The sequence below is a fragment of the Molossus molossus genome, unplaced genomic scaffold (assembly GCF_014108415.1).
Source record: "Molossus molossus isolate mMolMol1 unplaced genomic scaffold, mMolMol1.p scaffold_m16_p_22, whole genome shotgun sequence".
Taxonomy (NCBI): domain Eukaryota; kingdom Metazoa; phylum Chordata; class Mammalia; order Chiroptera; family Molossidae; genus Molossus; species Molossus molossus.
Genome location: NW_023425358.1, coordinates 21,623,387 through 21,648,265, shown reverse-complemented (window position 1 = coordinate 21,648,265; position 24,879 = coordinate 21,623,387). Strand labels below are relative to the sequence as shown.

The following is a 24,879-nucleotide window of genomic DNA, read 5'->3' as shown; positions in this document are numbered from 1 at the left end:
GCAGAGCCCTGAGGCCTGCTGGCTGAGGGGACGGGTTCAGAGTAGGATGGACCTCAGTGGTGCTGCTGCCGGTCATGACCCACACCCTGGCTTGAGTTGGCCTGCTTGGCAGCTCACCTGGGTGCTCTCATCATGGAAACCCTCGAGGAAGCTTTCCAGCAGCTCATCTGCATTGTCAATCCGCTCAGCATACTCGCCCACAATCCAGATCATGGCAGCCCGGGCCTCAGGCTCATCCAGGGAGTCCAGGTTCTCGCACAGTGTGGCGATCACGCTCTCGTACCTGGAGACCAGCACACAGATGGCAATGAGCACTGAAGGAGCTCAAGCAACTCAGGGGAGGCCTAGCAGGGGCCAAGAGAGACAAGTAGATGCCCTGCAAGACCCCAAGAGGGTGGTGAGTAAAGGGATTTGAGTTGTGTTACATTTTAGTTATTTTGGTCTGGGGAGTAGACAAGGGGCAGCTCAGGAAAAATAAAAAGAAACCAAGGGTTTCTTTTCTTTTTTTTTTTAATCCTCATCCGAGGACATTTTTCCATTTTTTGTACAGACAGAGTGGGAGGGAGAGAGAGGAAGAGAGAGAGGGGGAAACATCGACGTGAAAGGGACACATTGAGTGGCCGCCACCCGCACGACCAACCAGGGCCAGGGACAAACTGCAACCGAGGTACACGCCCCCAGCGGGAACCGAACCCGGGTCTCTCCGGACCGCAGGTGGACGCTCTAACCGCTGAGCCAAACCGGCCAGGGCCCAAGGGTTTCTTTTAAAAGTTCTGTTTGTGACCAAGAAGTAAGGGAGAGGGGAGAGGCTCCTCCACCATCCCTCTTCCCAGCAGAGTCACATCGGTCCCACTGGGAGGGATGGGCACGTACTTGTTGGGGTACTTGCGGAAGATGTCTTTAATGACCACAATGGCTTCCTGGACCACGTAGTTCACCTTGGTCTGGATGAGATCAAGCAGTGTGCTCACACAGCGCTCCGCAGATTGCTGTGTGGGAAAAGGAGAGTGTGGGCAAGGCCCCTGTACCCATTTCCAATAGAACTTCTAATAACTGTGCCTTGGCTAAGGGAACAGTCATGCCTTGCCCATCTTCCTTGTCACAGTGAGAAAACAGAACACTAACCCCAGATGACAGGTGAGAGAACAAATACAAAAGGATGGCCTCAGGATGGCAGGGACGTAGGGAGATAGAATTAGACTGAGGAGAAGGTCAACAGAGTTTCTGAAAGTGGGGAGAGTCCTGGAGTTCCTCCAGGCCAAGCTCTGAGGGCAGGGTGACCATGCTCTAAACTGACCTCACCTCACCTCTACTTGTTTCCCAAAATGGTCTCCTGTGACCAAAAACACTTAGAAAAGCTCTGTTTGGACATCCCCCCGGCCCCTTCCCATTCCAGTACGCTGCACTAATGCCCTTGTGGGAGAGATTTCTTAGGATGCCATCACAGGTGCCAAGGAGAAAATGTCATAAGGGGCTGGGGTGATCAGCTGTCCAAGGATCCCCAGCGTCCAGTGGACCCATTTGAGTCAGTTCAGTGGTTAAGAAACATTTCCACAGGCAGAGAATGGGATGAAATGTCAGGACATGGGGGTCTGTAGAGTCCTTGGGAGCTTGGAGAAAGGGGCACATGATTGGCTGAATCATGACTCTTACCAGAACCTCTGACAGGCACAGCCCCTGACCCAAAGCTTCATGAAGTGGAAGCTAAGTCTACCAGGGCTACCACCAGCTGAGGCTGGCCCATCCTCTTAGCTAGTGTTGCAGGAGAATCCATGATTATCATGGGTTCATTTCATGTGCAACAACCTGAAGGCCTAAAGGAGATTACAGAGCTAGAATAAGCCCAACTAAATCTGCACAATGGGTGTCTTGGTGACTCCAGCAGTGACCCTCAGGCCTTCCTGGACCACAAGAAGCTGGCAGATTCTGCTAGAATCAGACTGGTTTCCTGGTTTCAGCTACTTTACCCTCCTCCAACCCCTCCCCCAGCTGAGGACAGAGTCCCAGAGCCTTACCTCCACCTTGATGGCGCAGCGGCCAATGGCTCGTACAGCCTTCCGCACAAAATCTACATCCACCTCTGTCGCATATTCTTTAAGCTCTGCCAAGACCTATGGCCCAAAAAGAGAGGATGAGATTGGAGGGGATCTAGTGGGGCAACCACCTGAAATACTTCTCGGTAGTGGGGATGCCAAGACTCTCTAGAAAGATGAGAGGTGGAAGATGAGATGTTAGAGGTGGAAGGCCGGAGGGAGGGAGAAAGCTGTCAGGTGCCCCAAGAGAAAAGCAGAGAAGGACTAATTGGGAGGGCTGGACAGCCCTTGTTTAGGTTGATCTAGCTAACACACCCACCTAACTACCACTTTTCAATGGATGGATAAGTAGTAACAGAGAGAACAAATTTTTTTCTCTCTTAACATTTGTTACATGCTTAATTACAGAGCCCCATGCCCTATGCTAAGCACTTCATGGATGAACTGTTAACAGTGAGATAAAGCAGCCTGCCCAGAGACCACAGCCCGTGGGTGGTGTTGCTGTCCAACACCAAAGCCCATGCCTCCAGCCACCACCCTCTGCTGACCTGGGCGATGTTGGCCTGGGAGGCCAGGCGGATCATGATGTCCAGCTTCTCTAGCTTCACATAGATGGGGTCATTGTACTTCACGAAGAAAACTTTCATCTCATGCTTCAGGATCTCAGGCCTAGTGGTGGGGCAAAGTTGCCCAAAAAGCAAAAAGCAAGTCTTAAGCCCAGTGAGAAAACCTTTTCTACATTTGTTGGAACATTTCTGGGGTGTGAGGTGGAGTTGCACACTTCTGGGCAGAGGGCCCACTGACTGGCTTGAGCAAAGTTCTGACTGGTCATTGCGTGGGAATATAAGCAATAGACAGTTTGCATTCAAGAGGCAGCAGGCACCAGGTAATGGGCTTGGGGATCAGGGCTTGGTTCCAATCCCAGCTTGTGACTCAGGCCCCTACTACCTCACCCATGAAACAAGCATGACACTGTGCCGGAAAGCATTACCATTGCAGATCTGAGTCTCTAGTCTTAGAAAGGCCTGGCGTCCAGGAACTCAGCTTTTGGGAGTGTTCTCACCATTCCCTAAATGATAAAGGTGATTAACTATGCCTAGACTATTTGTATAAACAATATGGTCTATGCTAAATACCTGCTTTCCTTCTGGGAGTCTGGAATTTGGGAAAGTGCCAGGCAAAGGCCACCTACATGGCTCTAAAAGAGGTACCCCAGGCAGAGACATTACACCCATGTTGCTGCATTTTGTTGCTGAGGGAGGAGTATGCTCTATGTGACCCCAGCCCTATGGAAGGGAGGGAGCAAAAGGAAACCTGTACGTGGATTCCTCCAGATTCCATCTGTGTCTTTCTCCCTTATGACCCAGCTATGTATCCTCACTACACTGAAAATAAATTTTAGCCCTGGTTGGTTTGGCTCAGCAGTTAGAGTGCCGGCCTACAGTCCAGAGAGACCCAGGTTCGGTTCCCACTAGGGGCATGTACCTTGGTTGCAGTTTGTCCCTGGCCCTGGTTGGTCGTGTGGGTGGCAGCCACTCAATGTATCCCTTTCATGTGGATGTTTCTCTCTCTCTCTCTCTCTCTCTCCCTCCCACTCTGTCTGAACAAAAAATGAAAAAATGTCTTCAGGTGAGGATAAAAAAAAAAGCAAATAAATTTTAGCTGTGAGGACAACTACATGCTGACTCACATGAGTCCTAGTGAATCTCTGAACGTGGGGTGGTCCTGGGACTCTGGCACAGACACCTACATAGAAGGGCTGTTGTGAAGCATCTAGCATGATCAACAAGCTGCCTCAGAGAAGGCAATGGCGGGCTACACAGGAGCTATCACCAGTATCATTGCTCCTCTGGCACCACCCACCTCTTTCTTAGGTGAGGAAAGCTGAGAGGTGGACAGGCATGCACCAGGTTACACACTTAGTGCTAATGAAGATGGCAGCAAGATGACAGTCACCACCCTCTACTCCTACTCCTACTCCTACTCCTACGCCTTTTCCAGAACAGAAAGGAGGAAGGCAAAGGAATAAGGACAGATGGTGAAGAAGGGAGAAGACACAACATGGAAAAGAAAGGAGGGACCCTGGGTACTCCATGCTGCTGTGCAAGCTGTAGGGAGGTCCTGGCATAGCAAAGAACCTCCATTGTGCCTGTGGGGGAGGCAGGATCTGAGCTGGGGAAGAAGTGGTTTTTGCAGTCAGGACTTGGCAAAGCTGCCCATCCACGTGTTGGGACTGAACCAGGTGGTACTTTGGTAACAGTCAACTTCCTTTTTTTTTAAAATTTTCACCCGAGAATATTTTTCCATTTATCTTCAGATAGAGTGGGAGGGAAGAAGGAAAGAAGAGAGGGAGGGAGGGAGGGAGGGGGGGGAGAGAGAGAGAGAGAGAGAGAGAGAGAGAGAGAGAGAGAGAAACATCGATGTGGGAGAGACACATCGATTAGTTTCCTCCCACATGACCCCAACCAAGACCAGGGACGAACTGCAACCAAGGTACATGCCTTTGGCCGGAATCGAACCCGGGACTCTGACGCTCTAACCGCTGAGCCAAACCAGCCAGGGCTAACAGTCAACTTCTTAAGAGATTTGCCATGTTCAATATAGCCGAGGGACCCCTCAATGCTGACTGGGATTCATAGGTCACTACACCTTACTAATCCCACCCTGCAGCTGTGATTCCCTGTCTCACCCCTTTGTCTAGGCATTCAGAGAGCATTCCCGTATTTAATTCCCAAACCTACACAAATGTCCCAATTCCACTGATATCTCTGGGCCCCCAAGAATGTCCTAAGAACCAGACTGATACGACATTGACAAGGAGTGTGTGCTGTCTTCCAAGAGAGAATGTCTATGAGGCCCCTGTTCTCCACATAGCCCCACTGCCACCAACAGGGCTGCTGTAACACAAAGATGATCATGAGTTAATTGCTGAGGAAGCCATTTGACCAAAAAGGCTGGTAGAATTTGAGAGTCCAGCTCTACTCTGTAGAGCTGCTGAGCTCCCTCACTGATCATTCCAGAGAGCCCCTCCTGCTCTGGGCCCCTTGAAACGGCACTCCCATTGCTTTTCAGCCCCACCCATTTCGGGTATCAGGCACCTTCCCTTAGGAGCAGTGGCTTCTTGCCATAATTGTTTCCATGGGGCAGATGGAAATAGGCTGCACCGCATTCTGAACAACTTTGACATACCCCTCCCCTGGCCCCAGGCCGATGCAAAATCCACACTGCGCCTCATCACCTGGAGTCCTCCAAGCTCTGGGAATTTGACTAGAGCGAAAGACTCTGTCCCCAGAAAAAATGCGTGCGTGTGCGTGCACACACACACACACACACACACACACACACACACACACATAATCTTACACCCCATTTCCTGAGGGCTCTGTGGACTGTGGAGCCATCCATTGCCTGTGGTGAAGAAGCTCCATACTAGCCTTTACCTGGCCTGCTACCTGGTTAAGCTAAGCCAGGGTTTCTCAACTCCAGCACTACTGATATTAAGGACAAACAGTTCACTGTCCTATGCATTGCAGGATATTAAGTAGAATCCCTGGCCTCTACCCACTAGATGCCAGTACCACCTCCAGCTGTGACAATCAAAAAATTTCCCCAGACACTGTCAAATGTCCCCTGGAGGACAAAGTTGTCCTTGGCTGAAAACCTCTGTAAGCTATTGAGACTTCCTGCACAGGGACAAGTCAGTTTCCCTTCAGAGCGCTGTTCCCAGGAACAGAACGCCCAGAAGTACACATTGCACATGCGTGGCAGTCCTGGTACCTTTTCTGCACAATGAGGTTGATGTTGCGCAGGGCCACGTACTGCAGCTCAGGCTCAGCTGATAGCAGTGTGACCAGGGGCGGGGCCAGCTTCTTGAGTAGTGTGCCATAGTAGTCCAGATCCTTGGACAGCATCTCCATGAACTTCATCAGCACCTTCACAGCAGATAGCACCACAGCAGAGTTGGCGTGGGAGAGCCTGGGGGTGACCCGCTCACAGATACTGAGGTCCGTTCCAAGGGGGTAAAGAGGACAGACAGACGAGGGGAAACACACTGTTTTTAGTTATCAAGATAGCATGTCTTTTGTAATGGAAGATCTAGATCTTTGTTTTGCTCCTTGTAAACTGACCCCATTATATGAAAATCACTCTAAGCCTCAGTTTCCTCACTTAGAAAATGGAGATGATGATGCTGACTTCACAGAGTTGCTGGGGCTTAAATGAGACAAAGCACCAGCAGAATGCCCGGCATCTGCACATACTTGATAAATGTCAACTCCCTTACTTCCCCTGCAGCAAGGGCATTCAAAAGCAGCAGAATATCACGTTGGTTAGGACCAACGGTCAGGGAAGCCTAAGCCTGGTAACCTGCACAATTTCTTCCATCTCTCTAAGGGGAATTTCCTTACCTGTAAAATGGGGACAATAATGAAACCACATGCCCTGGCCGGTTTTGCTCAGTGATTAGAGTGTCGGCCTGTGGTCCAAAGAGACCCGGGTTTGGTTCCTGCTAAGGGCGTGTACCTCGGTTGCAGTTTGTCCCTGGCCCTGGTTGGTTGTGCGGGTGGCAGCCACTCGATGTGTCCCTTTCATGTTGATGTTTCTCTTTCTCTCTCTTCCTCTCCCTCCCACTCTATCTGAACAAAAAATAAAAAAATAAAAATTTTTTAAAAAAATAATGGGACCACCTTTACAGGGCTGCTTTAAGGATTATCAAATGCATGGGAAGCACCAGCAGAGCCCCAGGTACACAGTCAGAATTCAAGAAAGGGTGGCTCTGATGCTATCCATCTCCTTCTCTCTCAACCCAAGGTGGCCAGGGTCTCTGTCAGCTCCCAGGTCAGGTCCTGGCTTCTGTCTTTGCCCATGATGAACAGTGAGCTGACTGCCTGTAGGAACACCACTGACAGCCTGGCTCTGGCCTCCCTCAAGGTGAGTCTGAGGATGGTTTGTGGGGCAAGGCCCTGGAAAGGAGCTCACTAGAGGCTTGAGGCCCAGCTCATGATTAGAGCCACCCCCGATGACCAGTTCCGGTCAGGCTGGCAAACAAAGGGTAGCTTGCTCACCTCTGGGCCTCTCGGTCATCCTTGGGTGTGTAGTTGGCCAGGCAGTCCAGGATGAAAATCTGGCCCCATTCGGTGCACTCGTTCAGAGCTGTCAGTAGCTTGTTAATGGACTGAGGATTCAGGTCGAGAAGGTTACTGCTGGGGTGAGACTCGGCAATCTCTGAGAGGGCAGCTACTGCATTTGCCACCACCTGGTTAGAGGGTGAAAAGGGCAGAAGCTGAGGGCACTGCTCACAGGCCAGGGGGCAGTGGGGCTAATGATGCTGGTTGGTCAGAAGTTGAATATCTTGAAAAAAATGACCTGCTAGGCAGGGTCTGGAGCACAGAGACCAACTCTAAGCACTCATCCTACTGACTCCTGTAAACTGGAGCTAAAATAAGTGCACTTGCCATTTAAGCAGCGGTTTTCAACCTATCACAGGGGTTGCCTAAGACCATTGGAAAACACATATTTCTTTCTTTTTTTTTTTTTATTCTCACCCGAGGACGTTTTTCCATTTTTTGTACAGATAGAGTGGGAGAGAGGGAGGGAGGGAGGGAGGGAGAGAGGGAGGGAGAGAGAGAGAGAGAGAGAGAGAGAGAGAGAGAGAGAGAGAGAGAGAAACATTGATGTGAAAAGGACACATCGAGTGGCTGCCACCCGCACGACCAACCAGGGCCGGGGACAAACTGCAACCGAGGTACATGCTCTTAGCGGGAACCGAACCCGGGTCTCTCTGTATCACAGGCCGACGCTCCAACCACTGAGCCAAACCGGCCAGGGCGGAAAACACATATTTCTGATGGTCTTAGGAACTAGACAACGCTCCTCTATCCGTCTTCAGGCAGGTTTGCCCACATGCAGATATGCCCACATACAACATGAGGAGCTGTACTAAAGGGTCGCGGCATTAGGAAGGTTGAGAACCATTGCACTAAAGAAAAAGAAGAGAGGAAACAAAAGAAAGATCTAGCTCCAGGTGCCTGGCCACCTGGATGTTAGGTAGCATTCCCACCTACCTAACACAGCCCACGTCTACCAGCTACGACAGCTCACTTCAGGGGTGTCAACAGTGCTTCTCAGAGCTAGAGGACCCCTGCAGAGTCCCAGGTGCTGCTGGAAACACACGGGGGCTAGAGTACAGAGAGGCTTGCCAGGTGAAGCGCTGGGCCCTCAACCCATTGTCACTAGAGTAGTTATTTTTATGTGTGTTCTACATGGTTTTCAACTTTCCTCTATGACAAACAGTGTTCCAATGGCCATCCCTGGACTGGCCACTCAGCGCCTGTGTGTGATCATTGTTTCTGTAGGACACAGAGTAGGCTGGATGGGCTGAGGGTTTTGCATATTTCATATCAAACAGGGCCTGTAGAACTGTCCTCCAAACTTCTGCCACTGCCATGTGTGAGGAGACAAGTTCTGCTCCCAGCTACACCCTGGTGCCTATGGTCCAGGCTATGCCACTTCCAGGGTGACCTCTATGTGAGGAAAGGTAAAAGCACCTCACATTCAGAGCTCACTGGTGGTCTTGGTGAGAAGACAATGACAATGACAGTGACTGGGAGGGCACTAGGCTGGGTTGCATGCCCACTGTGTGCCAGGCTGTACCAGACACATTACCTTTATAGCTTAAGCCTCACAGCACTCCTGTCAACCATGCAGAACTAGATCCATCTTACTGATGAAGAAAAGAGGGCTATGGAAGGTTAGGCAGTTTGCCCAAAGTCACACAATTTGTTAGAGAGGACACAAAGAAGGGAATCAAGGTCTAGTTCACTCCAAAGGTGGTACCTGAACTTCTGCAGGCACAAAAATAATTACCCCACCCAGCACGGCTCTGACTTTCAGGAACTGGAGACTGTCTGGCAGAGGGTCAAGCCAAGGTCTTCCCAAGCAAACCAGGAGGTAGTGGAGGCAGCACTGGGTGGCAGCAGCTTACCATGGGGTTAGAGTCAGAGATGAGGTCTTTAAGTGTGTCCAAGAAACCCTGGTCCTCTACCAGCTGGGCGTTGATGTCGTGAAGTTTGGCCACACATACAGCCGCTGTCTTGCGAACATATGGGTCTTCATCCTTCAGGCACTTCCGGAGTGGCTCACAAAGGTACTCTGTGATCTTGTCAACGCGGATGCAGCCCATAGTCCGCACAGCCAGGGCCCGGATCAGAGGGTTGGGGTCCTCACAGTCCTGAGGGGGACCAGCCATTGGCCAGAGGCAGAAGTGGGCTGAGCAACATCAGACAACTGCTATGGGATCTCCCACCAACTGTGGCCAACAGCATTAAAAGTGCCATGTATGGGCACCTAGCATATGCCAGATATTGTGCTGGGCCTCTGTGCTTTGTCACCTCTGATCCTCACAGCAGATATACAATACTCTTCCTATTTTACAGGTGAGTGAGATGAGGATCTCAGGAAGGTTGAGAACTCATCCAGTCACAAAGCGGAGCTATGATTCAAACCCACGTCTATCCAGCACCACAACCTTTAATCTTTCCACTGGGCCACAGAAAGTCTCATGTACCCATAACTGGGCATCAACGGGGGTAGGGGAGCTACAGTTCTAAAGGTGCACAGAGCTGACAATTTAAGTGCTCGTTGTTTCCTCAATCAGGAGGACAAAAAATGCAGAAAGGAGCAAAGTCTAGAAGGGAAACATAGAAGCTCTCAGACACTTGCTGAATCCTGCCCTGGTAAAGGATACAGGCAATGGCTCATCCCAGGGGCATTCAGGGATCAACTTCACGTGGAATGAGTTAGCAGGGTCTGTACCATCTGATTTTCTGGAGAGCAGAAGCCCTCTGCTGGAAGATGAAGCCCTTAGGCTGGGAGTCAGAGGGCATGGAAAGGAGCCTGAGTGCTTCTCTTCAGGGCCATAGTACCTCACCCCAGGAGATCAATGGGGAGATGAAGCAGCAAGCACCCATACTCCTCCCTCTCACCAAGCTCCAACTCACCTTCACAAAGGTGTTGACAGCCATGATGGCCATGTCAGGCTGACTCTTGGCATAGTTCATCAAGTACAGGTACACCAGCTTCTTCAGCTCCAGGTTGTCCGTCTGCATACAGTTTACCACATCAGGGAAGAGGGCACTAGAAGGTCAAAATGGTATCAGTGTGGAAAAGGCCGAAGAAAAGAAGAGAAAGATTTTTCAGGCAGCTAATAAGGGAGGGGATGCGAGGAGACAGGAAATAGTAGGGAAAGAGAAAAATAACAGGACCTCCTAGTAAAAGGGAGAACATCAACTATGCTGTTACCATGAACACCCACTGGTAGAAACGGAATTCCAAAGGGTGATTTTAAAAGCAAAAAAAAGTCCTCTGTTCTTTTCCCAGGGTTCAAAGATGAACTCTGGGGCCCATTAGACCTGGTTAAAATCCAGCTCTGCTTTTTGTTAGCTGTCTGAAGTTGGGGAAATTCCTTCATTCCACCCTCACCCAACCCTCATTTGCAAGAAATGTATAATAAAATTCCATTTCACAGGACCCTTGTGATAATTGAAGAAGACAACATACTTAAGGTATCTGATCTTTGACATCTGAGAGGTGTTAAATAAATGAAAATGATTGTTTTTCCTTTCCCTGATATTTAATGTGGCCTCTTATATAAGTCTGCTGGTTCTGGAGGGTTATAGGGAAGCAGGGATGGGCCATGCTGTTTTCACAAGGGGCCAGTTCAGATACCCACTAAAAACCAGCCCAGCAGCCCCGGTCAGTTTGGCTCAGCGTTTAGAGCATCGACCTGCAGTCCTGAGAGACGGGTTCAGTTCCCGCTAAGGGCACGTACCTCGGTTGCAGTTTGTCTCTGACCCTGTTTGGGTCGTGTGGGTGGCAACCACTCGATGTATCCCTTTCACGTCAATGTTTCGCACTCTCTCTCTCTCTCTCTCTCCCCCTCCCACTCTATTTGAACAAAATATTGAAAAATGTCCTCAGGTGAGGAAAAAAAAAAAAATCAGCCCAGCAGTCTGGCTGGTGTGGCTCAGTGGTTGAGTGTTGCATGCACCAGGTCACCAGTTCAATTTCTGGTCAGGACACATGCCCGGGTTGTGGGCCTGATCTCTAGTGGGGGGCATGCAGGAGGCAGCCAATCGACGTTCTCTCTCATTGATGTTTTTATCTCTCTCACCCTCTCACTTCCTTTCTCTCTAAAATCGATAAAGAAAAAAATAAACCAGGCCAGCATGTACAGAGAATCAGAGCATGTGCTATATGCAAGGTGTGGCACTAAGGGCTTTTTTTTTTCTTTATCCTCACCTGAGGACATTTTTCCATTTTTTGTTCAGATAGAGTATGAGGGAGAGAGAAAGAGAAACATCGATGTGAAAGGGACACATCAAGTGGTTGCCACCCGCACAACCCTACCAGGGCCAGGGACAAACTGCAACTGAGGCACGTGCCCTTAGCGGGAACCAAACCCAGGTCTCTCTGGACCACAGGCCGACACTCTAACTGCTGAGCCAAATCGGCCAGGGCAACTAAGGGCTTTTTTTACATGTGTACTTGATCTCACTATTTTGTTGTTTTTTTTCTTTTTTTTAATTTGTTCAGGTAGAGTGGGAGGGAGAGAGAGGAACAGAGAGAGAGAGAGAAACATCGATGTGAAAGGAACACATCGAGTGGCTGCCACCCGCACGACGGACCAGGGCCGGGGACAAACTGCAACCGAGGTACGCGCCCTTAGCGGAAACCGAACCCGGGTCTCTCAGGACCGCAGGTCGACACTCTAACCGCTGAGCCAAACCGGCCAGGGCTGGTTTTTTGTTTTTTTTGTTTTTTTTTAATCTTTATTGTTGAATGTATTACAGATTGTTCCTCATGTTTCCCCCATTGACCCCCTTCTCCCCACTCCCGTCCCCCTCCTGCCTTTTTCTACACTGTTGTCTGTGTCCATTGGTTATGCATATATGCATATAAGTTCTTTGGTTTATTTCTTCTCACTCCCCAACCCCCCTTCTCTTTGAGGTTTGGCAGTCTAGCAACCAATTTGTACTTCTTAATCCCTTCACCTTTTCCACCCATTCCCCCAAAGCCCCTCCCATCTAGCAACCAACAAAATGTTCTCTATATCTGAGAATGTTTCTGTTCTGCTTGTTCATTTTGTTTGTAGATTCAATTGTCGATAGATATATATTCATTGCCATTTTGTTTGTTCATATTTTTTATCTTTTTCTTCAAGAAGATCCTTCAACATTTCATATAATGGTTTGGTTGTGATGAACTCCTTTAGCTTTTCCTTGTCTGGGAAACTCTTTATATGGCCATCGATTCTAAATGACAGTTTTGCAGGATAGAGTAATCTTGGTTGTAGGTTCTTGCTTTTCGTCACTCTGAATATTTCTTGCCACTCCCTTCTGGCCTGTAAAGTTTCTTTTGAGAAATCAGCTGACAGTCTTATGGGAACTCCCTTGTAGGTAACTAACTGCTTTTCTCTTGCTGCTTTTAAGATTCTGTCTTGAACCTTTTGCATTTTGATGATGATGTGCCTTGGTGTAGGCCTCTTGGAGTTCATCTTGTTTGGGACTCTCTGTGCTTCCTGGACTTGTATGTCTGTTTCCCTCACCAAGTTAAGGAAGTTTTCTACCACTATTGTTTCAAATAGGTTTTCGATTTCTTGTTCTCTCTCTTCTTCTTCTGGCACCCCCAAGATGCGAATGTTGGCACACTTGAAGTTGTCCCAGAGGCTCCTTACACTATCATTTTTTTGGATTCTTTTTTGTTTTTACTGTTCTGTCTCTGTACTGCAGGCCGACTCTCCAACCGCTGAGCCAAACCAGCCAGGGCTTTACTGTTCTGATTGGGTGTTTTTTGCTTCCTTATATTCCAAATCGATGGTGTGCTTCTTGGCTTTACCTACTCTACTATTGAATCTGTGTAAATTATACTTTATTTCAGTTAGTGCCTTCTTCATTTCTGACTGGTCCGATTTTATGCTCTTGAGGCCCTCACTAAGTTCACTGAGGTTCTCACTAAGTTCATTGAGCATCCTTATAAGCAGTATTTTGAACTCAGCATCTGTTAGGTTGCTTATCTCCATTTCACTTAGTTCTTTTCCTGGGGTTTTGTTCTGTTCTTTCATTTGGGACCTGTTTCTTTGTCTCCTCATTTTGGCTGCCTCCCTGTGTTTCTGTGCATTACTTAACGAGAGGTATGGGGCTAGCTGAGACCAGATGCTGCTCGTTTGAAAGAATTTAGGAAAACCTGAAGCAGGATCCGAGACAGACCAATCCTATTGTTAACCAACTGGCAATAGCTTGGGTGCGCCTGAAAACTGGGTGGGGTGGGGCCTCAGGGAATCACGAGGGCGGGGCAACCTGTGTGAGCCAGGTTTCTGGAGTCCCAGATACGGCTGCTGTCTGCTGGCCCAGGGAAGGGCTCACCAAAGGAACAAAAGTCTCTGACTGCACGTCTGTCCCGGAGAAAGCCCCCTCTCCAGTGCCAAACAGCTCAGTTCTTCCCTGTATGCCTCTGGCGCCCCTCAAGCTGCCTCCCCTCCAAGCTTAGAGGGAGTGAGTCCGATAAGTCCATGCGTGGGCCCTTGAAGAGGAGCTGCCTGGGGCTCCAGCTGCATCAGCCTCCCTGAGCCTCAGTTCCCACAGGTTTTCCAGCCAGAGGTTATGGGGACTTCTCTTCCGGGCACTGAAACCCTGAGCGGGACACCTGATGTGGGACCGGGACCCCCTCAGTCCTCAAGGAGGACCTTCCCAGCCGAGGTATCCTCCTGATTTTTATCCGGCACATGTGGGTGTGGGGCCAGCCCCTCCGCCTCCGCCCCTCCTACCAGTCTCGATGTGGCTGCTTCTTTAATTCTGTAGTTGTAGGACTTCCATTCAGCTTGATTTCAGGCGGTTCTGAATGATGGTTGTTCTGTAGTTTAGTTGTAACTTTGATGTGGTTGTGGGAGGACGTGATACCACGTTTACCTACGCCACCATCTTGACTGGAAGTCTTTTGTTGTTTTTAATCCTCACCTGAGGATAATTTTTTCCATTTAGTTTTTATTTATTTATTTTTTAGAGAGAGTAGAAGGGTGAGTAAGATAGGGGTAGAGAAACATCTATCAGTTGCCTTCCACAAGTACCCCAACCAGGGCAGGGGATCACACCTACAACCTAGCTATGTGCCCTGGACCAGAAATCAAACCCACAACCCTTTGGTGCACTGGTTGATGCTCTAACCACTGAGATACCAGCCATGGCTATACTTTATCTCATTTAATAGCCCAGAGAAGTCAGGGAATTATCACCATTAAAAAAAATTTTTTTTAATTTTTTGATTTTCAGAGAGAGAGAGAGAGAGAAACATTGATTTGTTGTTCCACTTATTTATGCATTCATTGGTTGCTTCTTGTATGTACCCTGACCAGAGATCAAACCCGCCACCTTGGTATACTGGGATGATGTTCTAACCAACTGAGCTACCCAGCCAGGGCAAGAATTATCCCCATTTTATAGAAGATAATATGAGGTTCATAAATGTCAAATAACCTGCCTGAGAGCCAGATCTGACTCCAAAGCCTGTGCTAGGACTGTTGTTATTCTGGGTGAACTTGTCCCAACATGGTATTCACAGTCCCAGAGTCACAGGCTGCTTGAGATGTAAAATATGGTTAGAGATCAATTTTCTGTCTCTGGAATCACCTCACCTCTCAAGCCCTGCAATTTTATGGGTAAGGATATGGTATAACACAGAGACTTAAGAGGTCAAAGTGAATTTCCTGAGCCCCAACAGGCAGGAGACTAGTTGGCGCTGAAACTGATAGATCACCTTGGAATAGGACACACCAGGAAGAAAGGTGGGGGAGGAGATGGGAAACAACTGATGAGCCCGCTTGCTCTTTTGGACCTGTCACATCAGCACGACAAGCTAATTCGAGACAGAGAACAAGGAGGCTTCCTATGTGGAGGTGACAGTGATGTTCTAGCTGAAGGAGAGTGGCTTTGTCCTGGAAGGAATTTGATTTGGAAAGAGGCCCAGTTTTCCAGCACACACCTGATCCCTTTGCTACCCTGTCTTTAGCCGGTCCCTCTGCAGAACTGTTTCTCCTATGATGCTGTCAGGAAGTCCTTGATGAGGTGGCAATGGAATAGGGCAGTCCATGGAGAAGTCTGGAGCAGTGTGATCCTACTGTGGGACCCTGAATGGGGGAGCTGCTCCATGGTAGCACTCGGGACTATGAAGCATGGGGGCTGGGCACCATGAGAACACAGAGGAGAGGAATCCTGGATTTGGATTTCAGAAGGGCTGGGCATGAATCCTAGTTCTGCCATTAACCATGTGACCATTGGGCAGTCATATACTCTTTTCATCTAGTTTCTTTGGTAGTAAAATCATCATTACCTACAATATGGGAACTGTAAGGAACTGCTAGGAAAACATATCTGAAAGTGTTCTACAGACTCTCAAACACTGTGCAAGTGTTAAGTTGTTGTAAAATCCAGTCCCTGCCCTTGTGGACTTTACAATGTGGTGGGCAGGTAAACACAAGTATACATAAGAGGAAAATAACCTAGAATTAGGAACATAGAGAAAATGCTATGTGCACAGGGCAGTGGGCTGGGGTGATGAGGAAGACAGCAGGGAGACATTGAATGGGTTTTTAAAGATGGAAAGACAAGCTGGGTACTTGGAAAAGAGGAAGGGGACATTCCATGCAGGAGAAAAAACGTGAACAAAGGTGTGGCAGCACTTCTACATGATCTGCTCAGGTAATCAGATGCAAAGCAGAGGCTGCAAACTGGTGCCAAATTCAACAAATTCAATCTGCAGGTGTGTTTTTTTTTTTGTTTGTTTGTTTTATCCTCACCTGAGGACACTTTTCCATTCTTTTTTGTTCAGATAGAGTGCGAGGGAGAGAGAGAAACATCGACGTGAAAGGGACACATCAAGTGGCTGCCACCCGCACGACCAACCAGGGCCGGGGACAAACTGCAACCGAGGTACGTGCCCTTAGCGGGAACCGAGCCCGGGTCTCTCTGGACCGCAGGCCGACGCTCTAACTGCTGAGCCAAACTGGCCAGGGCTGCAGGTGTGTTTTGGGTGGGCAGTGTTCATTTCTTTGTTTAATATCACCTGGCAATCTAAAGCAGGGAGATTTAAAATGAAAAATCCAACTTTCCATTCTTTTGAAAAACGAGAAGACCTGGCCACATTAGGTTCATTCTTCCCAACTGGCAGCAATCCTCTGGAGTTTCTGACAGGGCTCATACTACATCCACTTCGCTTGTTGCCTTTTTAACCTAGTCCATTTCACTCACTCCATTACTGCCTGACCCCATCAACATGTGAGCTCGTGACCCCTCTGCAAATAAAGCCTTCTGTCTGGAAAGGAGATTCATGAAGGGAGCTAGATGAGGGCAGACATGGGTCCCTAGGGATGCCCTCAAGGAGAGATCTGAACTGAACCCAGCTGCCCCTCAGCCTACTCCTGCACACCTGACATCTTTGCCCACTGTCATTGATGCAATGACTTTCTTCACCGCCTCCTTCTTCTTCTCCTTCTTGTCACTGTTGAGCTCTGCCTTCAGCTCGAAGATTTCCCCTGAAAAAGGAGGCACACATGAGTGATCCATTCCCACCTACCAGGGGGTGATTCCCAATCCCCAACTTCTGAAAGAGTAGGAGGGAAGCAGGTAAGACACTCCACGTTGCCAGCTGAGGTCACCTTTAGGCCCCTGGCCTCGGGTGGGGCAGGCAGCAGAGAGAACAACTGTTAGGAGAGGAATTATCAAGATGAAAGCTTGAAGGTCACATTGGTTTGAAGAGAGAGGAACTGTGAAAGCTACAAGGGTTCTGAGGGAGACAAAAAACATGAAGGCAGGTCCGGCTCAGCCAGATGGCTAAAAACACAAAGAGGGAAGCAAAGTCCTCCTCAGCCACCCTTCAAAGCCCTCAAGGCAGTGTGTAATGGAATGTGCGGACTTAAGGTTTGAGAAGAGAGGGTAGGATTTGCTCGCTTCCCACACTTGGCTTTTCTTGTTTTCCTAGAACCTCCAGTTAAAACAGCTCACTCAGGGTTTCACTTCCTAAGCCACAAGTGGTTGCTCAGCTCTGAAAATGGGAATTCAGCTGCCCCACAAGGGCTCTATCTAACATGCAATAAACTGTCTTAAGAACTTGATGATCTAGGAAAAGCAAATGAGGAAGTAGGGTTGTTCAGGGTCCTGCCATGGAGAGGTAGTCAGGACCCTGATAACCCTAGTAAAAGGTGAAGAGGGCAGACTTTGCAGTGACAGGCCTCCAGCTCTCAAAACAGCAGCCACCAGCATTTCCTGCGCCTTTCTCTAAGCCAAGCACCACACTAACTTCTTCCTACACTTTCTATTTCATCCTCACAACTCTGCATTTCCCCCATTTTATAGATGAGTAAACAGAGGCTGTAAGAAGTTTGGTAATTTGCCCATGGACACACAGCTAGTAAAAGGTAAGGCCTAGATTCAAAACCAGGTGTGCTAGCTCCAAAGCTCATATGCTTGGACTGACTCAGGATACACTTTGCTTCTCTGGACCCGTTTTCTTGTCTGTATTCTCTACCTTGACCAGGACGCTGAATTCTCTCATTTAACACTCAGATGTGAACCACACATTTTAGTGTGTGGCACTCAGTGGCCTGCATTAAGGGTGACCCTCTGTCTTGGCTATCTCTTTTGAAGGAATAAGAGTACCAGGCTTCCCTCTCAAGTTGCTTGGGCGAGGGTAAAGCAGACTATCATGAGAAAACTCTAGACTGATTTACAGTGAGAAAAAGAAAACTTAGCAGGTTTTTATCATGACTGAACAATGTAGTGTTCATCAAAGAACTCATAAACAAGGTTAATTAAGAACAAACACACAGCACAGCCCAGGGCAAGGCCACGCTGTGGATATTGCTCAACAGAGCCAGGAGGAATCTGCAGACCTTGCAGTTCAATGGCTCTGTAGGGCTGAAGGAACCAGTACCCTTCTCCTCCAAGAGACTGTGAGGGCCCTGTCTCCCATCTGTGGAATCCCAACAGACCATAATGACTTTGACCCTGGGCCCTGCTGCAGGCTGCCCCTACTTTGCTTGAAACCTTTGGCCGGTTACAGTACAATTGGCCATCAATTGATGGATCCAGGCCTGAGTCACCTTGGTCCCAAGGAGGCTGATGAGGTAATCTTGGGGTCTTTCTGCATCTGAATGTCTCCTTTCTCAGTGACCAAGACTACCTCCTCAATCACATATGAGGCATCTGATTCTCTCTACATTGCCACCCACCTAGCTCAGGCACTATCATCTCCATCTCTCATCAGAGCTGTGGTACTGGTCCCCCTGCCTCCCCCCAGCTTCACCCCCTTCACTCCTTTATTAGAATCTGCCTTGGACCTTCCCTTGCTTAAAACCAACAGTGATGTCAAATTTGGATCCAGGCATCTCGCTATAGACATTTTCCTCAAAATATAAATCACAAAATGCCCAGCCAGTATAACTCAGTGGTTGAGCGTCGACCCATACACCAAGAGGTCACCGATTCGACTCCAGGTTAGGGCACATGCCCAGGTTGTGGGCCAAATCCACAGTATGGGGGTATGCAGGAGGCGGCCAATCGATGTTCTCGCTCATCAATGTTTCTATCTCTCTCTCCCTCTCCTTTACTCTCTCTCTAAAATCAATAAAGAAAAAAAATTAAAAAAAGAAAGATACGTCACAAAAAAAATCACTGACACCCCAACACACTCAACACTAAGTTCAGCCCCTCTAGCCGGGCTCACCAGCTCCTTCATGACTCATCCCTGATACCTTTCCAACTTCCCATCACACTCTTCAGTAACTTGTGCCCAACTGCTTTCCTTTCCCTGAATGTACCACAGGCAGAGCACTTCTTCAGCTCTGCTCCCCTCCCCATACCTACTTTATCAAGCTAAGTCCACCCAGGGCCCGCCTACAGCCTCCAACGCTTCCCTTATCATAGCATCCACCAGCCCTTTAGAGTAAGTACTACTTAATAAACTGTCTTCTCTGCTCAACCACAAGCAAAGCCAGTTTAGAGAATGGCTGTCTCCTCTACTGCACATGGAAAGTGTTCAATAAAAACTGGCTGGACTGCCCAGCTGGTATGGCTCAGTGGCTGAGCATCGATCAATGGACCAAGATTCGATTCCCAATCAGGGCACATGCCCAGGTTTTGCGCTTGACCCCCAGTGTGGGGAGTGCAGGAGACAGCTGATAGATGTTTCTCTCTCATTGATGTTTCTATCTCTCTCTTCCTCTCCCTTCCTCTCTAAAAAAAAAAAAATCAATAAAACATAAAAAACAAACACACAAACAAAAAACTGGCTGGACTAATAAATGAAATGCCTGAGGAGGGGCAGACATTCAGGTCCTGGCTCAACTGACCCAACAATAGACTCTTTTCATCTGGTCAGCAGGCTTGTGTCAATCTCACTTAAAAGGAAGGAGGGAGGGAGGAAGGAAGGGCCGGTCAGTAGATGCTCACAGGGTCAAAGTATATTTGTCAGCTGCTACACAACCCCCATTTCCCGAAAAGCAGAAACAACCACAGTATGCAACAATATAAGACAAACTTAGCAAATTTCAGTGCAGCAACTCAATAGACTAAGACTGAATCGTCAGAACTGTGGGGAAATGTTGACGATAATGTCAAATGAAAAACAGGATATAAACTCTGAATTCAACCACATAGAACATGTGCCCAAGGATAAGGGCCAAACATACACATACTGCTGTGGGGCTGCTGATAGCATTGTGTGCCTTCTTTCTACCAGGAAAAAAAACAAAACTATACATCACACTTAATTTTAAGCCACGGGGAACAAAAGAGGGCTTTTTTCCATCCTATACTTGAAGCTAATGTTCTTCCCTTCTTGAATTCTAAAAGAAGTGGTCAATTTCTTCCACTATCAACAGTTCAGTTTTCTAGATCCACAGGGTTAAAACGTGCTCTGGGTAATTCCACCACTCAAGTCCAGGCCTCCACCCTCCACCACCACCACTCCTCATGCCTGCAGGGAGCAAGCAGAAAGGTTGAACAGGGAAAAAGTAGGACAAAATCTCACAATGAAACAAACTGTACCTTTCTTGGTTGTGGTGAAATATTTTGAGTCCGTCATTTTGGTCCCTTATCTGTGGCCAGATTCTGCAAGACAAGACAGAAGAAAGAGGTGACATTCCATTGTGTTCCATTCCATTTTTAGTTACAGAGCACAAGAGGAAGAGGAGAGGATGTAGCACACATGTAGTATGGGAAGATAACTTCTTTTTTTTTTAATTGAACTTATTGGGGTGACACTGGTTAATAAAATTACATAGGTTTCAGGTGTATAATTCTATAATATATCATCTGTATATTGTGTGTTCACCATCATCACCTTCCATCACCATTTATCCCCCTCTATACCCTCTTCTATCTACCCACCCACCCCCAAAGATAGCTTCTTATCTCTTTACTGGGCAAATGAACTATTAGATAATGGCTGATTAGATTTTAGAGGGTAATTCTGAAGGATCTAGCAAAGCTTTGAATGTGCATATCCTTTGACCAAACTCTACTTCTAGGACTCTCCCACAGAAATGTCTGTATAGATATAAGAGCTTTTACTGCAGCACTGTCCATAACAATGCACCATTGGAAATAACTTAAATGCCCATCAATAAGGGATTGGCTAAATACTCTGAAAGAGTCCGCAGATTAAAAAATACCTAACAGCCCTGGCCGGTTTGGCTCAGCAGTTAGAGTGTCGGCCTGAGGTCCAGAGAGACCCGGGTTCAGTTCCCACTAAGGGCGCATACCTCGGTTGCAGTTTGTCCCTGGCCCTGGTTGGTTGTGTGGGTGGCAGCCACTCAATGTTCCCTTTCACGTCGATGTTTCTCTCTTTCTCTCTCCCTCTCTCTCCCTCCCACTCTATCTGAACAAAAAATGGAAAAATGTCCTCGGGTGAGGATAAAAAAGAAAAACAAAAAAAACCCACACCAAAACACCTAACAATCACGGTTAGTTACAGCAGCACTGTTCTAAGTGCTTCGCACACATTAACTCATTAAAGCCTCACCACACACTCACAGCAGTACTATCACTGCCCTACAAAGTTAAATGAGGTTGTAAAATGCCAAGTTTAAAAAGCTACAAAGATTTATTCCCTCCCCAACTTTTCCAAATTTCTCTAACAGTGATGCTCATTATTCACCTGTAGAGAAGGCTAGAATCTATACTCTGCAGGCTCTGTAGCACTGCCCAATAAGGAATGGCCAGTTTTCTCAAAGTATCTCTCAGGATACCTCCTAGCACAAAACTTACCGTGTGAAGTGCTGTTCGAAGACAATAGGACAAAGAAAGTACCAAGGCCCTCTTGTTCATTCAACAAATATTTACTGGACACCTAACCTCACTAGTTACTCTTGGTCAACAGATGAAAGATAAAAGAAGCTACACAGGAAAAAGTTACGTGCCCTGGATACATGGCACAGGCTTCTAGGATTGTTCTAATATTTATTAAGAAGCTATCATTACCCACTTCTAGGAATATACCCTAAGAAGCCTGAAACACCAATCAGAAAGAATATATGTACCCCCATGTTCGTAGCAGCACTATTTACAATAGCTAAGATCTGGAAACAACCCAAATGTCCATCAGTAGACGAATGGATAAAAAAGCAATGGTACATATACACAATGGAGTACTATGCAGCTATAAGAAAGAAAGATCTCTTATCCTTTGAGACAACATGGAGGGACCTGGAAAGTATTATCCTAAGCGAAACAAGCCAAACAGAGAAAGACAAGTATCATATGATCTCACTTATTTGTGGAATATAATGAACATAACAGTCTGAGGAATGGGGTAGTCCCAGAGACGTGAAAGTGGGGTGCAGACTGACAATCCTCAGAAGAGGGGGTGGTGGGGGAGAGATAAACTACAGAACTTATATGCATGTATGCATGCACAATGGACATGGACAACAAAGCTGGGGACAGGACGGGGAGGGAGAGGGAAGGGGGAATCAGTGGGGGGAAAAGGAGAAACATCTGTAACAAAAATAAATATATTAATTTAAAAAAAAAGAATTGATTGGTAGAGGGTTCATGATTATACTCTCTGGAACAATATGGAATGGAGAGACCTGTATTACTAAATAAAGGTAATAATAATAACAATGATAATAATAATAATAATAATAATAAAAGAAGCTATCATTAACCAAGCCCCTATTACAGCCAAGAGCTTTACACACATTATCTCCTTTAATCCTACCAAAAAGGTAACTGTTTTCAACCTCATTTTTACAGATGCTCAACAATTTGCCCAAGGTCACATGACTTGTAAGTGGCTAGACTAGGAGACCATTTTAGGTCCATCTGAGCTCAACAACTGTGCTCTAATGACGAGGGAATTCTATTTCCCCCATCTGAGAGGGAGAATAGAGCCCTGGCAGTGGCTAAGGACTCCGTTCAAGAAACCATGAGACTTTCTAGTCCCACCTGTAGTTTCACATGGTAAGAAAACCCCACAATGCAAAAAACAGACATTTGAGCCCTGGCCGGTTTGGCACAGCAGTTAGAGCATCGGCCTGCGGTCCAGAGAGACCCATGTTCGGTTCCCACTAAGGGCGCGAACCTCGGTTGCAGTTTGTCCCCGGCCCTGGTTGGTCGTGTGGGTGGCATCCACTCGATGTGTCCCTTCAAGTCAATGTTTCTTTCTCTCTCTCTCTCTCTCTCTCTCTCTCTCTCTCTCTCTCTCTCTCTCTCTCCCCCCCTCCCTCCCACTCTATCTGAACAAAAAATGGAAAAATTTCCTCAGGTGAGGATAAAAAAAAAAACAGACATTTGAATGGAGAAAATTTACTCACTTTGTCCCTTCTGTTGCCTCTATGGAATAGGCTCAAACATGTAACCCATTAACATTTTCTTTCATTACTATGTGGGGGAAAGATGGTTATTGGTCGGATGAGTGTGAGGGGTCAAGGATCATTTCAAAACTCTCTAGAAACAAAGCCAACATAGCTCCTCCTCAACCCAACTGTATTTTTCCAGGCTAAGCATGTACTATGGCAGGATGGCAACAGGGCTGTTTCCCAAATAAAATGCCCATAGATTTTGTTTCAGTGATCAGTGGAAAACAAATATGTATTGTCTTGGGGCTACCTTAAGTCTGTTGTGGATCCCATTAGGATAAAGGAATATAAAGGCTTGGCTGACAAAATGGTATAAAGAAAAAGACAGAATTCTACTTTCCTTTTGCTTTGTGAGGTTGAAAGGGATGATGGTACTTTCCTATGGGAGCTGTGAGAAAGAGCCAAAGAGACCGCCGTGTCTGATGATGCCAGTCCGTCAGTGGGGATTCTAACTGCCAGTCCTGGCAGCAGGAGTCAGGGCTGTAGGCAGATCCACAAAGGGAGCACCCACACTGGTCTGGTCCATAGCTCCATCCATCCTCCCCCTACATGCAGGGGCCCAGGGCTCCACATGTGGCCAGTGTTCAGTTGATGGTTGTTGAAAGAAATGAAAAGGGCCCACTTAAAATCCCAGAGAGCCTCAGACTGCTCTCCGACAGCTCTGTTATATAACTATTTGGCATTTGTTTTCTACAAGAGTTTACTTACATTAAAAATAATTTTGTTTTGAGCACACAAAAAGCCATTTTCTCAGAGAAACCTCACCAACCTAGAGATTTTTCTGGAGCTCTGAGAATGAGCAAGTAAACAAGATAATGGGATATTTATCACTCAATAAAGGGCTGCATGGCTTCAGAAGTAACAGGCTGCAAAGCATAAATGGCAGAGGTATCCAGAATAGGAGAGTACCCTGTTTTTCACAGTTAAGATTAGTCTAAGAGGGAGCAATGAAAGCAAACAGGGCTAAAAAGCACAGGTCAAAAGAATCACAGAAAGTAATATACAAACCCTTCCAATGTTAAATCTAGAAGGAAACAAAGTGAACAGGGGTGGGGGGTCGGGATCAGGAGGAGGGTGTCAATGGGGGGGAAAGGAGAAACATCTGTAACAAAAATAAATTAAAAAAACAAAGTGAACAAGGCAAAAACTACCTTAGATGTTTCAGCACTGCCCAGAAATTCTTCCTTCTCCAGTAGGGGAGGCTGTCAGGGGCAACACAGTATCTGGGGGCACTAACTTTCCAAAACATAACCTGCTACTGAATGTGGTGTATGTCACCACCCAGGTGGAAGAAAGGGTGGGAAATTTGGGGGATTAAACAAAACAACAGAGCCGCAGTGTCAGTCAAGTCAAACCACCACAGCTGCTGATACCCCTACAGCATTGATGACAATTCCTTTTATAGGTGCTAAGCAACTATGTACTCACAAACTTAAACGGCCACTCAGTGTGCTGGCTGCCACTTCTCTGCAGTATCCATTTCGCATATCCCTCTGCAGAGGGCCCGATGGAATTGGTGATGCAGAAATTGTATCTCTCTTAAGTTGTTTTATATACAGGAAATTAAAGTAGAGGAGGAAGGGGAAGGAGGAGAAGTGAAAACGCTTTTGCAAAGCCACCCCAGGGCACAGGTGTTTTTTTTTTATCCTCACTCGAGGACACTTTTTTTTGCATTTTTCTTCAGATAGAGCAGGAGGGAGGGAGGGAGGGAGGGAGGAAGAGAGAGAGAAACATCAATGCAAGAGAGACACATCAAGTGGTTGCCACCCACATGACCGAAACCGGGGCAGAGGACAAACTGCAACCGAGGCACATACCCTTAATGGGTACTGAACCCTGGACTCTCTGGTCCGCAGGCTGACACTCTAACTGCTAAGCCAAACCGGCCAGGACCAGGGCACAGGTTTAAAAACCTAATTTCACTGTGAAAGATCACTT

General features: G+C 47.4%; 1 protein-coding gene across 4 annotated transcripts in view; it reads right to left on the bottom strand.

The window, feature by feature from the left end:
- AP1B1 (adaptor related protein complex 1 subunit beta 1) overlaps positions 1 to 24,879 on the bottom strand; it is a 57,839-nt gene that overhangs the window by 18,323 nt on the left and 14,637 nt on the right. For all 4 annotated transcript variants that reach the window (XM_036276407.1, XM_036276408.1, XM_036276410.1 and 1 more), the window contains exons 2-11: positions 20,126 to 20,188; positions 16,509 to 16,614; positions 10,031 to 10,166; positions 9,016 to 9,261; positions 7,097 to 7,287; positions 5,811 to 6,032; positions 2,582 to 2,702; positions 2,016 to 2,111; positions 874 to 989; positions 118 to 283 (exon numbers count right to left, since the gene is read on the bottom strand). In XM_036276407.1, the coding sequence (XP_036132300.1) occupies positions 118 to 283; positions 874 to 989; positions 2,016 to 2,111; positions 2,582 to 2,702; positions 5,811 to 6,032; positions 7,097 to 7,287; positions 9,016 to 9,261; positions 10,031 to 10,166; positions 16,509 to 16,614; positions 20,126 to 20,162 (1,437 nt within the window). In that variant the 5' untranslated portion in view covers positions 20,163 to 20,188. The remainder of the gene's footprint in view (positions 1 to 117; positions 284 to 873; positions 990 to 2,015; positions 2,112 to 2,581; positions 2,703 to 5,810; positions 6,033 to 7,096; positions 7,288 to 9,015; positions 9,262 to 10,030; positions 10,167 to 16,508; positions 16,615 to 20,125; positions 20,189 to 24,879) is intronic.